The sequence below is a fragment of the Lactuca virosa genome, chromosome 1 (genome assembly GCF_052849685.1).
Source record: "Lactuca virosa cultivar CGN04683 chromosome 1, Lactuca_virosa_CGN04683_v6, whole genome shotgun sequence".
NCBI lineage: Eukaryota > Viridiplantae > Streptophyta > Magnoliopsida > Asterales > Asteraceae > Lactuca > Lactuca virosa.
In genome coordinates, this window is record NC_136426.1 from 36,228,069 (window position 1) to 36,240,700 (window position 12,632).

At 38.3% G+C, this 12,632-nt stretch overlaps 2 protein-coding genes across 3 annotated transcripts; both read right to left on the reverse strand.

The window, feature by feature from the left end:
- Window positions 1-685: 685 nt before the first annotated feature.
- LOC145112891 (uncharacterized) lies at window positions 686-1,042 on the reverse strand. Its single transcript, XM_079049008.1, has one exon. It carries the CDS (start codon window positions 1,040-1,042, stop codon window positions 686-688), a length of 357 nt encoding a protein of 118 aa, XP_078905134.1.
- A 943-nt stretch (window positions 1,043-1,985) lies between these two features.
- On the reverse strand, window positions 1,986-3,729 carry LOC145104360 (protein OSB1, mitochondrial-like). Of its 2 annotated transcripts, none has more exons than XM_079041624.1 (4): window positions 3,333-3,729; window positions 2,669-2,807; window positions 2,398-2,461; window positions 1,986-2,307 (listed from the first exon to the last, which is right to left on the reverse strand). In XM_079041624.1, the coding sequence occupies exons 1-4, from the start codon at window positions 3,680-3,682 to the stop codon at window positions 2,021-2,023; spliced, it is 840 nt and encodes a 279-aa protein (XP_078897750.1). In that variant the 5' UTR covers window positions 3,683-3,729; the 3' UTR covers window positions 1,986-2,020. The 2 variants fall into 2 exon arrangements, with proteins under 2 accessions (XP_078897750.1, XP_078897749.1); XM_079041623.1 differs by having other exon boundaries at window positions 3,324-3,728.
- Between the last annotated feature and the right edge of the window lie 8,903 nt (window positions 3,730-12,632).

Sequence of the window (12,632 nt, forward strand, 5' to 3'; positions counted from 1 at the left end):
GGGTCACAACCGGTATTGCAAAACCGTTACCAACATAAATAGATCGATGATAATGATTATTAGAATAAGATGTAAGTATACCCGCATTAGCATGAACATGATCGGTTGCCCTAATATCCAGGACCCAATTTCCAGTTCTCAGGTCATCAAGAGTCATTGTGCTAAAAAGAGCGGGAAGCAATGTGGGCTGATCAGTGGACCAAGTCCATGGTGGCTGAATTGGGCCAGAAGTATGCAGATTTACTTGTGGGTTGTTGTTGTTGAAATTGTCTTGCTGTTGGGATGATGTAGGCCTGCTGCCAAGAATACCTTGGCCACTCGAGGTGGGCCTGTTCCACTGCTGTTGATGCTGCAATTGAGGTGGACCAACCCATGAATTTTGGGTAGACGAAGGTGCAGTTCAGAACTGTGGAGAGATGGGCGGTGGGTGATAAACCCAACAGTAGGTTTGAGAACGAGATAGCTGCCCCCCATTGGAGCCGTGCTGCGGATGTCGAGAAGTTACACCACCTCGGCTATTGTTTTGACCACCACCACCACGTCGGTTTCCACAGTTGGAGTTATCGCCACGATTGGAAGTGTTAGTCCTGACGTGTAACAGGGACGGAGAGGACGAGTGATTGCCGTGAGTCTGTGTAGTGATCTGAGGATTAGAGAGATGAGTCTCTTCCATGGCGAGCATGGATCACATCTCCGAGAATGAAGGAAAAGGTTTGGTGAAGCGGATGATGCTAGCAACACTGTCATACTTGTTTGTGAGACCATTTAGGGCATGAAGGATGATGTTTCTTTCTTTGAGAGGTTCACCAAGCCCTTGCAACAAATCAACAATTTTCTTCACCTTTTCACAGTATGCGTGAACAGAAAGGTCGCCCATGGAAATGTTTATGATTTCAGATTCTAATTGCATGGCAGCTGCCTCTTTATTTTCATAGAAGAGGGAGTGAATGTTGATCCACACCTTACGGGCAATAGCTTGAGGAGAGTGAGCGGAAGTGATCAGGTTCTGAGAAATAGAACCAAAGAGCCAAAGTGTTACCATATTGTCAAGATGTTGCCATTGCAGATCAGTTGGAGGTTTGTTGGTCGGGTCGTAAGTATCGTCTATATGGTCGAGAACATCGTATGTAATGCAGTGAGCCTTAAAGAGAGTACTCTAGAGTTCATAGTTGTATGATTGTAAATCAAGGATGAGAGGCACATAGGTCTTAATGTTGGTAATTCCATATGCTTTGTGGGGAAGGGTGTTGGAAGTGCTTGATTCTCCTGGCATGATATATGAGGAGGGAAGAACAGGAGATAATAGAGATCAGAAAAATATGGAAGAAGAAGAAGAAAGAATAAAGACGGCACATGGAAGGATTAGCTATGCTAGGGTTGAATAACAACGTGATACCATGTTAGTCACCGTATTTTCCCATGAATTGAGATGTATTACTGAATACGTATAAATACATACAAGGATTACAATGGGCCAATACAAAGAGGGCCAATACATACGTATAACAAAGTAATAAGCTAAGGTTTAGGCCCAAGTCTGTTAAGGTTTAGATTAGGTCTCTTATGTATCCCTATTTATATGAGGTTTAACCTCACTATTTATCAATGAAGCATTCTATTCTATATCAGAGTCATGTATGCATGCATGACCGAACCTTGCATCGAGAATAAGCATAACATTATTACTTGTAAGGAAAATGGTTTCTCACGAACAAGTATCACCCCTTGTTAGGTGGGGACATCGACTCTTTCATATATATATTCATCACGAAGAACAAACTATAACCGTGAAAGTTTAGTGGAGCGTACTTCATATCATACTTGGTATACACGCAAGTTTGCCGATATATTTTTGCACGATTGTTGGTTTTTGTTTTAAGTCGAAAAATCATGATAAAAAACACTTTCAATATGATCATTTTAGTGAATAACTCATTGATCATTTATATTAGCCGTTTCATTTAAAATTAAATAAAAAATACACATTCCAAAGAAATATATACAGAAATTGCTAAACTCTTCAACTGTCATCATAACTTAATGGGAAAAGAGATGAACGGTGGCTTAAACGTTCTCCAAGGCGGATGCCACCCATTCTAGAATCCTGCAGCCGTAGCTGTCTCATAACCCATGGTGGATCACATGGTTTAAGCCACAGGGCTTCACCCGAACTCCTGTGCTTAAAATCCGGTTGTCTTGGATTGATCTTGGATTTTCTTAAATCTCGCCATTCATATGGATTTGTGAAGAATACTTGCCACAAATGAAGACGTTTTCTGTGTTTTTCTAGAATTGATTCCCCAGAATCTGTTACATGAGGGAGTGGTAGGATTAGAATGATATAAAACACATTCATTATAAGTTATATGAAAAAAAACAGAAAACCAAGGAATTTACCTTGTATAATATTCTTGGTATTTTTATTGTTACTTGCAACATAATTTATTTCTTTCACAATAACCTGCAATGAGTTCAAGGTAAGAATAGGTTCATATGGAGAGATGCATATAGAAAAATATATATAATGGTATTTGTGCTCCTATATTAATTTATGTACATATAAACCATTGATTGACTGTGAAACCATTATAAATTTGAAGTACCAACTGTATAGAAACATTCAGAGATCCCTTTTAGCTTGTTTTTTTTATGAGTACAGGATACAAACCTTTGGTAGCAATATGATGTTTCCATTATTAGAAGCTAGTGTAAATGATCGTAGATACCCTGAAACATATATATAGTCATTTGGTTTTAGATGTTGGATACATAACTCTGCCATATCTTCCCACATATCCAAGAATATCCTGAAGAGAACACAAAAAAAATTAAGTTTTCCTACTAACAACTTACTGAATACAGACTATGAGCAAGAAGGAACACAAAACCTTATGTATGCAGTATGCTCATCTAAAATCAAGTCTAAAGATAAAATTCACCAATTATGTTGTGGGTGATATCTATAAATGATCTGTTTTTATAATGCTTCATCAATTCCGCAATTGGAATCACATCTATAAATGATTTTGGCGAACTTTGGGAAGCTGAAATTACTTTCAGTTGTTAGTTATGTTAAGGTCATCAAATTTCACAAGTAGTTTCCCCAAAAAAGGAGTACTACTTGGTGTGAGGTAAACAGTATATCTGATTTTGGAATGGATTACCACCTACTTAATGGAAGCTTAATAAGAGTCAGAATTAGTGAAAATGAAAATCAGTGATAATCATAGTTAAACACAACAGTAGCAATCAATCAACGACACAAAACCTAAAATCCTATAGATGCATAGGGAAATAAAATCTAGGTTAGTATGAATTCTCACATAAGAAACCTGTTTGAGCCCGATGGAGACTCGACTTTGAGGCGAGTATGAGCACAGAGTAATCCGCCATTCGTGGTGAACTTTTTAAGAGGGGAATTGACTCGGCCAATGAAGCTGGCGTGATTTTCCAACTCCTTTTGCCACCGAATTGTGGGAGGACGTTGCGTTTTGAGAGTGTGCCGGTAGACATCACTTCCTCTGCTCCGTTTTTCCGAATCACCGAAGAATAACGAACGACTCCGGCAGCTCTGGTCGTCGGAGGATGAAGAGAAGAGTCTATGTGCTTGCAGATGTCGAGAACACGGTGAAGATATAAACAGTCGCACCAGAGGCCGGAGACGACAAACGTTCGCGTCCATGGTCCGGGGTTTAGCTTCGGCCTTCCGGTGTGCTGAGGTTGTGGACTTATAGTTATGGGCTTTGAATTCAATTGGGTCGATTTTGAACTTTTTGATTAATGTTTTAGCCTGAAATGAGAAACAATAACCCAAAATGTAACCTCGACAATTATTATCCCGTCCACCAAGGTAATCATTACTTTTTTCATTTTTGACTTTTCAGAAAAATAAAATAGTGTTCATTAAGATTTTATTCAAGGTTGTCAAGATCGGGATCCTACGTAGGATCGTTTTTTGGTTTGCAAGATCGGAATCGTAAGATCGGGATCGGGATCCTAAGATCCCACAAAATAAAATATAATTTTAATTTTTAATTTTTAATCATGAAAAATATTTTAAACATTCAATTTTTCGTTCAAAAGTTATAAAAACTTCAAAATATTAGTCATAAGTAACAATACAAAATAATAAATGGTAAATTGGTAAAGGGTAAAAGACATAAAAAGGTAAAATAGTTCATTTGAAAAAAAAAAAGCAAGGGAAGATAGGATCGGATCGGATCTCGATCCTACGATCCTACCTACGATCTTACGATCCTACCTGCGATCCTACACCAAATACGATCATTTTACGATCCGGATCGTTTTTCATACTTAGGATCGTAGGATCGTAAGATCCTACGATCAGGATCGCGATTTTGACAACCATGGTTTTATTATTAAAAGTACTGGACAATTGCAAAGCCAATGAAGATTTAACAACAAATTATAGAAGCTACTAAGGTTTTATTAATAAACCACAAAGTGAAGAATTGCAGAAGCAGGTGGCTGTAACACTTTTGATTAAGTAAAAAAATCATTTCAACAAACATAGACATAAGAGTTGAAACAAAGAAGCACAAAAGAGATTTCAGAAATAAGAAGCATAAATAAAACCAATTGTTTCCAGACACAAAAGAAGCATGAATGGGTTTACTGACTTTAAAAACGCAAACTACCATTTAGTAATTTTTAAAGCACATAAAAGTTTTACGATTTTCAAATTTCAAGAAAGAATCATAAATAGAATCAATGACTTTCAAACACAAGAGCAAAAGAAGCACAAATGAGCTTACTAATGTTGAAACACAAACTAGAGTATTTGATTCAGATTAGAGAGAGATTGAGCCATTGAGCATTAACTTGAAGACACGAATTTATTGTTGTTCCAGTTCAAGAAGGCGATTACGATTAACAAGATAACAATTGAATTAGTTTTCTCACGCCAAACCTGATTTTAGTTGTCGCCCGCTTTTTTTTCATCAGCTGGGTTTGGTTTGGACCAATGCAATAAAACTTACATTTTAATTTTTAATAATATAAATAACTAGATAATAACTTGTTTGTGTAATACGGTTGAAAAAGTAAAATAGCTTTGAAATTTGTAAAAGCATAAAAGAAATCTTAGATTTGCAAGCAGGTGATTTTAAGGATTCTCCTAGTTTCTTTCTTTCTCTGTTAAAGGGTGATTGGATAAAAATAGTTTATAGTGGTAACAAACGGTTAATAAGTTATTTTTTGATAAGTTAACTTCATCTAATTTATTAGCTTATAAGCTAATAATCTAATACGTTATAAGCTAATAAGTCATACGTTTTTTTTTGTCAAACCCCTCCTAAGTCCTTAACAGATAAGTTGTATTGAATGGATAATGATATCCGAATGGATAAAATATTATTGATATAAACACTATTTTTTTTTTGGATTTAATATACTTTCTGAACCCAAATAAATGACTATTTTACACTCATATTTAGAAATGAAAAATAACCAATGACCATTTATTTAATAATCATCATAAATTAAACATATCAAGCACGAATAAAATGTCTTTAAAACTCTCTTGAGCTTCAATATGGAAATTAAGTTTTAATTATAGATTATAATAAACAAATAAATGAAACTAAGTTTCTATTTCTAACATTTAGCCGTTAAAAAACAATTAATGCCCTATACATATCGGTGACAAACTAGTTACAGAATTGTCGCAACATTTTGAAATAACACTGACATAATACATCCATTCCAAAAAAACATTTTGAAATAACACTCATTCATTAAATATTTATAGATTATTTAAATAATAAGAAGATTAGGATTAAATGTACATATTATGAATTCGGCTAATAACTTTTGGTATCATTTTATTATATTAAAAAGTACTAGTTGGAGTGTTTTTTAATTTTAAGGGTAACAACAAAATAAATGTTTAATTGAAAATGAGAAATAATTTAAGATATCCAAATTTTATTGTGTTTACAAAAATAAAAAATAAAGAGACAGAGAGATTCTGCTTTGGCGGGACGTGAATTCCTTTAGGGGAAAATATGGAAAAAAATATAGAATAATGGCCGAATATTAAGGTAGTGTTTATTTTTTGTCTTCAGATCTGCGTGACCTCTTCTGTCTGCGCAGCGCAGACCACGCGTAGACATTAGCATGCACAGACTGTTTGTTTTTTTGAAGACCGCAGACCTGCAAATGTCTGCGCGCCCTCTTCTTGGCGCAGATGTGGACCAGAGTCTTCTAACATCTTCAGACATATTCTAACCTAAAAAAACATATATATCTTTATTTTTTTTAAGTTTTTTTTAATTTATATTTTTTCCAACTTTATTAATGATAAACAATTTGAAAAAAAAAATTACAAAACTTAAAAAAAACGTTTGACGATACAAACATGATATTTTTGACAAATTTATAAATAAAGATTTATTACAATAATAGTCATTGAAGTTATTTATATAAATATGAAAAAAAATCATAATATATTATTATATTTTTTTGCCAAATTTTGTAAAACATTATTTAATACAATATCGTCAATTTCTCAAGGAAAAATATTTATGATACGTTTTTAATGGATTTAATTGAAAAAATCGAAGTTTATTTCCATGCATTTATGTATCAAATTCTTTGATAACTAATTATAATGTTTAGTTATAACTTTACAACCAAAGTTGTTGGTTTTTATCAAATATATACGTTAATTCATACCATTTTTATTTTTATTTTTTATACAATAATACATAAAAGTTGATCTAGATTCGTTAATTATTTATAACAAAGTCATAAAAATATTAAAAAATCACTTTGAAGTTTAAAAAAATCAGTTTATTTAAATTTCAGTTTATTTTAGTAGCGCGCAAATGTTAAAAAAACAAACAGTCTTCTTTTTTCAGACTGCAGACGTTTGGTCCACCTCTTCTACTGCAGAGGTCTACAGATGTGGTCCGCAGACTGCAGACATTTTGCCTCAGAAAAAACAAACAACACCTAAGTGAATAATAAGGATGTAACGTCCCTAAGTTAGGGCTAGATGATTTAAAAATTACTATAGTTATTCATTTTATTGAATAATTAAAATCTTCAAATAATATAATTGTTAGTCGTGTGTGTTACAGACTAGAAAGACCTTTTATCACCAAGCGATAGAAATAACATTTTTTGATAAAAGATTATTTAGGATAAATAATTTTGATGAGAGTTGTAGTAATCTTGATAATGATTCTATGGGTATATAAAAAACTCAAATTTGAGTTCGTATAAAGAAGTTATGATTGTTCGAAGTTTTGCGTTCAACCATATACGACAAGGTGTATCGTAAAATATGAATCGGAGATAGGTTGCTTGTTAGCCTAAGTAATCTAAATGAAAGTCATAGTATCGTAAAAGCGAGAACGTGCATATAAAGAACGTCAAAATCTGACTTTGTATTAGGAAGTTATGATTTTTCGAAGTTTCAGTACAAAGTGCGTGACACAGAAATCGAAATTAAGATCGGTAGATGGTTAGCCAAAACAATGTAAATGAGAGTTCAAGATCTCGTAAATACAAAACCATCGATATAAGGACAGTCGAGAACAGAGTTTGTATGAAGGAGTTATGATTTCCGTACGGACTATAACAATCTAATCTCCATTAAAATATGAATTTAAAATAGATTAAAAATTAGCTGTTGAGACCAAAGGAAAGTTGTAGTGGTCATCGAGAGGATTCTAGGAATATAAAGAACGTCGAAAACGGAGCTCGTATGCGAAAGTTATGGTCATTCTAAGATTTCATGTAACGCCCCGACTCTCAGGTATAAACTTTTAATCATGTATTTCCAACTTTTTAGGTCGAATCGACGAGTTGGATGCCCTGACTCATCGAGTAGACACGGTTTTGGTTGCGGGTCTTAAGTGACCGACTCGACGAGTCGAAAACGAACTCGGCGAGTAGGTGCTGAAGGATGAAACCCTAATTTCTGGGGTTTCACACCCTATTTAAAGGATCATTAGCCTCTTTTGGCCTCCCCTCACCATCCCCTTGAGCTCTGAAACCCTAATTCGTGTGTGTGCCCCATTTAGTGTGGTTTTTCAAGTTGGAAGGAAGATTTTGTTGCAAGGAGCTTGAATATCAAGAAGTGTGAGGGAAGGAACGTGTGTAGATCTAAAGTCTACCCCAGCTTAGCATCATTTGAAGGTATCAAGTCTTTACCTTAACCTTCTCTTAGTTAGATCCTTCTATGTTTGAGTTTTGGGGCCTTTTGGCATTTTGGTACTTCATTTGAGTGGTGAACCAAGATCTGAAGTTGCAACTTCAGATCTAGGCTCATCTTGGCCCTTACAATCATAAAGTCTCAGCCTTTAGCATGCTAGTGTGATCCTTTGCCTAAGAACCACTTCGTTAGCTTGAATTAAGTCATTAGCACCTTGCATGTACGTAAAGTTTGCAACTTTACGTAAGAAGTATGCCCTAGGAGCTTAGATCTGCAATATGGAGCCTTTGCATGACTTAAAACGCATCTGTATGGTTGAAGGGTTGAAGGGACTCGGCGAGTCATATGAAGATAGTCATGTACTCGACGAGTTAGATGGATAACTCGGCGAGTCCGATGAAGATTGCCTTGGGCTCGGCGAGTCAGTCGTATGACTCGGCGAGTCGGCTAGGGTTTTCCCCAACCTTTGGACACGCATGAACTCGACGAGTTATAGGGGAACTCGACGAGTCAACCAAGGACTTCACGACTTCTCGAGTTCAGGAAGGCCTCGACGAGTCGGTGAACTACACTCGACAAGTCGGGTCAACATGGACTGTTGACTTTGACTGTGGACTTTGACTTTGACCAAAGGTTGACCAGTCGACCTCTGGGGGCATTTTGGTAATTTGGAAATTTATTGAAAAAGGGTTTTATGGTAACTATAGGTGGTGGAGTTCGTGTTGGTGATTCGAGAGTTGAGCCTATCATTTTCAGTGCGACATTGTGAGGTGAGTTTTCCTCACTATACTCAAGGGTCTAAGGCACCAAGGCCGACCCTTTGGATTATTATCTGGTTATGTTATGCTAGCATGATCTGTTAGATCGGTATCCTAGAGGGTAGGATAATATTATATGATATGTGGTATGATCTGTTAGATCGGCATCCTGGTAGATAGGATCGTGTTATGTGCTATGTAGTATGATCCGTTAGATCAAGTATTGTCTATAGACTGTTATGTGACTATCTGTATATGTGCACATGTTTGTTTGGCGGTTGAGGCTTATCTGCTTTGTGCGAAAGCCAATAGACCTGGGCATTCCAACCTGTTGGTTGTGGGTCGTGAGTATTCCATCCCGAGGATGACTGGACTCATAGTATGTGGGCATTCCAACCTGCTGGTTGGGGGCCTGGGGTATTCCATCCCGAGGATGATTGGACCCATAGTATGTTGGCATTCCAACCGGATGGTTGAGGGCCTGGGGTATTCCAACCCGATGGTTGACTGGACCCATAGTATGCTGTTTATGATTATATGTGTAATGTTGTGGTATGGGTATTTTGGGGGAACTCACTAAGCTTTCGGGCTTACAGTTTCAGTCTATTTTTTCAGGTACATCAGGGGATCGCGGCAAGGCGAAGGCGTGATCGTACAGCTCCTCATATTTATGTTTATGTTCTGGGATACTCTGATATTATACCTCTTGTAAACAAGTTTTGTAATAACTAATGGTTTTTGGATTGTTTAAAAAGTTTTAAATTGGGCATGATTTTTATGTGTGTTACAAGTTGGTATCAGAGCCTTGGTTTGAGTGAATTGGAGGAACACTCGTGTGACTCCAATCTCAAATCAAGGAAAAGATTTTCAAAATGATTTTCAAAGGGTTTTCAAAATAAGTAAAGGAGGATGCAGGGTGTACGATCAGCCGGAGCCAGTAAGTGACCCCAAAATACCATACAGTTATTTGATTATGTGATATGTTAGAACAGCATGCTAGTGCTAGGCTAGGGATCTTCAAGAATTGCATGATAGAACTGCCTGATTACATGATGCCTGCTAGCCTAGGGTTTCCTTTATATGAGATTGACAGCATTACTGTAGTTGCTTAGTGTATGCATCACGGTTATACATAATTAAGATCTTATAGCCTGAGAATGTTTGATTTGGCCTTATGTTCTGTTCTTGTTTGATTGGGAGCTTAGGGTAGGATTGGATATTCGAAAGTCTATAGGGTCCAACATTATGTATGACTAGCATACACTAGTGCTGCAGGGTTGGTGGAAGTTTCATGGATGGGTGGGTTGTGCGAGACCGGTAGGTCAGTTATGAGACAGTTAGCCTTCCTCTAGGAGTGAGGTTGAGCGACCACCAGATGCATGTATAGTGTTAGGGTGTTATGGTGATACTTGAGACAAATATGGGTAAGTGTGGAAGGTAGTAGGGGCCCATACTACTGAAAGCACAAGACCCATACACGTAGCAAGGAAGTCACAACCCCTAGGGTTTAGTCGGGAGTTGGTTTCCGGTCATTTATGCGGATTTGCTAATATCTTCATGTTATATTTTCAGTATGGTGGTTACGAGGCGTTTCGTGACAGGATCCGGATCGGGATCAGGACAGGGTGATCAGGAGGCCCCAGCGGCACCTGAGATTATCGGCCAGGAGGGGCCAGTGTTGACAGAGGATCGAGTCAGGGAGATCATCCGCGAGGAGGTGGTCGAGATTGTCTGGGGTCAGATTCTGGAGTTGTTCGGGATTATCAAGTCCGCTATGATGGAGTACTTTGATGACAGATATGCAGCCCTCACTAAGGCAGCTGCCGCTGCAGCCAACGCGGCTGTAACAGCGGCAGGAGGGGAGCGGGGCGAGTTTTCCAGTATCGGGACTTCGATAACACGAAGCCCACGACTTTTGATGGTACTCAGGATCCCATTGTAGCCATGAGGTGGTTGTCCGATGTGTAGGGGTGTTTCTTTACATGTTCATGCCCTACTGACCAGAAGGTCAGATGTGCCCTGAACCTGCTGAGGTCCGGGGCAAAGGACGGGTGGAGATTGATGACGGGGTCTTATACGGATGACCAGAGAGCTGCTGTTACTTGGGAGCAGTTCAGGGACATGTTCCGTGCTCGCTACATTCCGATGGTCGAGCGTGAGCGGTTATCTCAAGAGTTTTTGGAGCTGAGACAGGGTACTGAGACGGTGACAGAAATCACCCGCATGTTTACTGAGAGGGCGATGTTTTGCCCGTAGTTTTCCTCGGAGCAGGCTCAGATGACACGCTATCTGAGCATGCTCAAGACTGACATTCGTCAGTTTGTTGCCACTGAGAGAGGCGATACTCTACTGGAGTTACAGGAGGCCGCCAGGCGGCGTGAGTTAGATATTGAGCTGCAGTTGAGGGAGCAGCGGCAGGCCCCGACACACTCGCAGCCGGCACCGAAGCGGTCCAAGACCGCTGATACCAGGACTGGGGGACAGCCAGGCCGCACTTGTGGGAAGTGCAGGAAGGCTCATTCAGGGACGTGCAGAGCAGGGAGTGCGTGCCACCGATGTGGAAAGCAGGTTCATCTGGCCAGGGACTACAGGCAGTCGACTCCGACTTCCGGAGTCAGGCTTTGCTATCATTGTCAGCAGGTGGGCCATATGAAGGCCCAGTGTCCTTTACTAGCCGCCAAGCCGGCGCAGGCTCCAGCACCGACTACTTTGAGGATCACGGATGTGTCACACCCCAAAACCAAGAACGACGGAAACGTTCTGGGGCGGAGGACGTCATGTAAAGTATCACAACAGGGTAAAGTAGTAAACAAGCAACAACATCATCCATTACATTAATAGGAGATCTTTAATACATGTGTGTTCTTTCATAGTATACGACATGATAATAAGAAATCAAAATAAAAGACGAGTCTTGACTGCTCCGTCTTCTCAAAAACCTGGTCATCATACCTGTCTACTGGTGACCTGAGAATACAAGTTATTTTGAAAGCGACTATCAGCTTTAAAGCTGGTGAGATCATAAGTATTTTAGTGTTATTGATTTGTAAAACTGTAAATAAAAGACTTGTAATTGTTTTATGAAAACTTTGTATAAGTATGAAAAACCCTAGAAAATCCCATATTTCCTATTAGTATAAGAGCAGTCTTCTATCAAGACCCGACTGTTTTGAAGGTTTGCACCTCTGCAAAAATGAAGGTTTTTTCCCCTAGTATAACTATTATTTTCTAAATATAGCTATACATAAACGTGTATGTGATAAATTCACAAAGTAATTGTAATAGGGAAATTAATATTTTTCCTCAGCAGTTACACTGTTGGCTATAAAGTGAATAAAACATAGACTCCAGGTGGTATCGAATGAACAATACGCCTCGAAAAGTCTAAAGGAATAGACTCCAGGTGGTATCGAATGAACAATACGCCTCGAAAAGTCTAAAGGAATGAGTGTAGACTCCAGGTGGTATCGAATGAACAATACGCCTCGAAAAGTCTAAAGGAATGAGTGTAGACTCCAGGTGGTATCGAATGAACAATACGCCTCGAAAAAGTCTAAAGGAATGAGTGTAGACTCCAGGTGGTATCGAATGAACAATACGCCTCGAAAAGTCTAAAGTAATGAGTGTAGACTCCAGGTGGTATCGAATGAACAATACGCCTCGAAAAGTCTAAAGGAATGAGTGTAGACTCC

Bases quoted from the DNA above. Each gene is read 5' to 3' on its own strand.
- LOC145112891 (XM_079049008.1), bottom strand. From the start codon at position 1,042: ATGGTAACACTTTGGCTCTTTGGTTCTATTTCTCAGAACCTGATCACT.
- LOC145104360 (XM_079041623.1), bottom strand. From the start codon at position 3,682: ATGGACGCGAACGTTTGTCGTCTCCGGCCTCTGGTGCGACTGTTTATA. The intron at 2,808-3,323 runs GTGAGAATTCAT...TGTTCTCTTCAG, and splicing joins GGCTCAAACAGGTTTCTTAT to GATATTCTTGGATATGTGGG. The intron at 2,462-2,668 runs GTTTGTATCCTG...AACTCATTGCAG, and splicing joins ACATCATATTGCTACCAAAG to GTTATTGTGAAAGAAATAAA.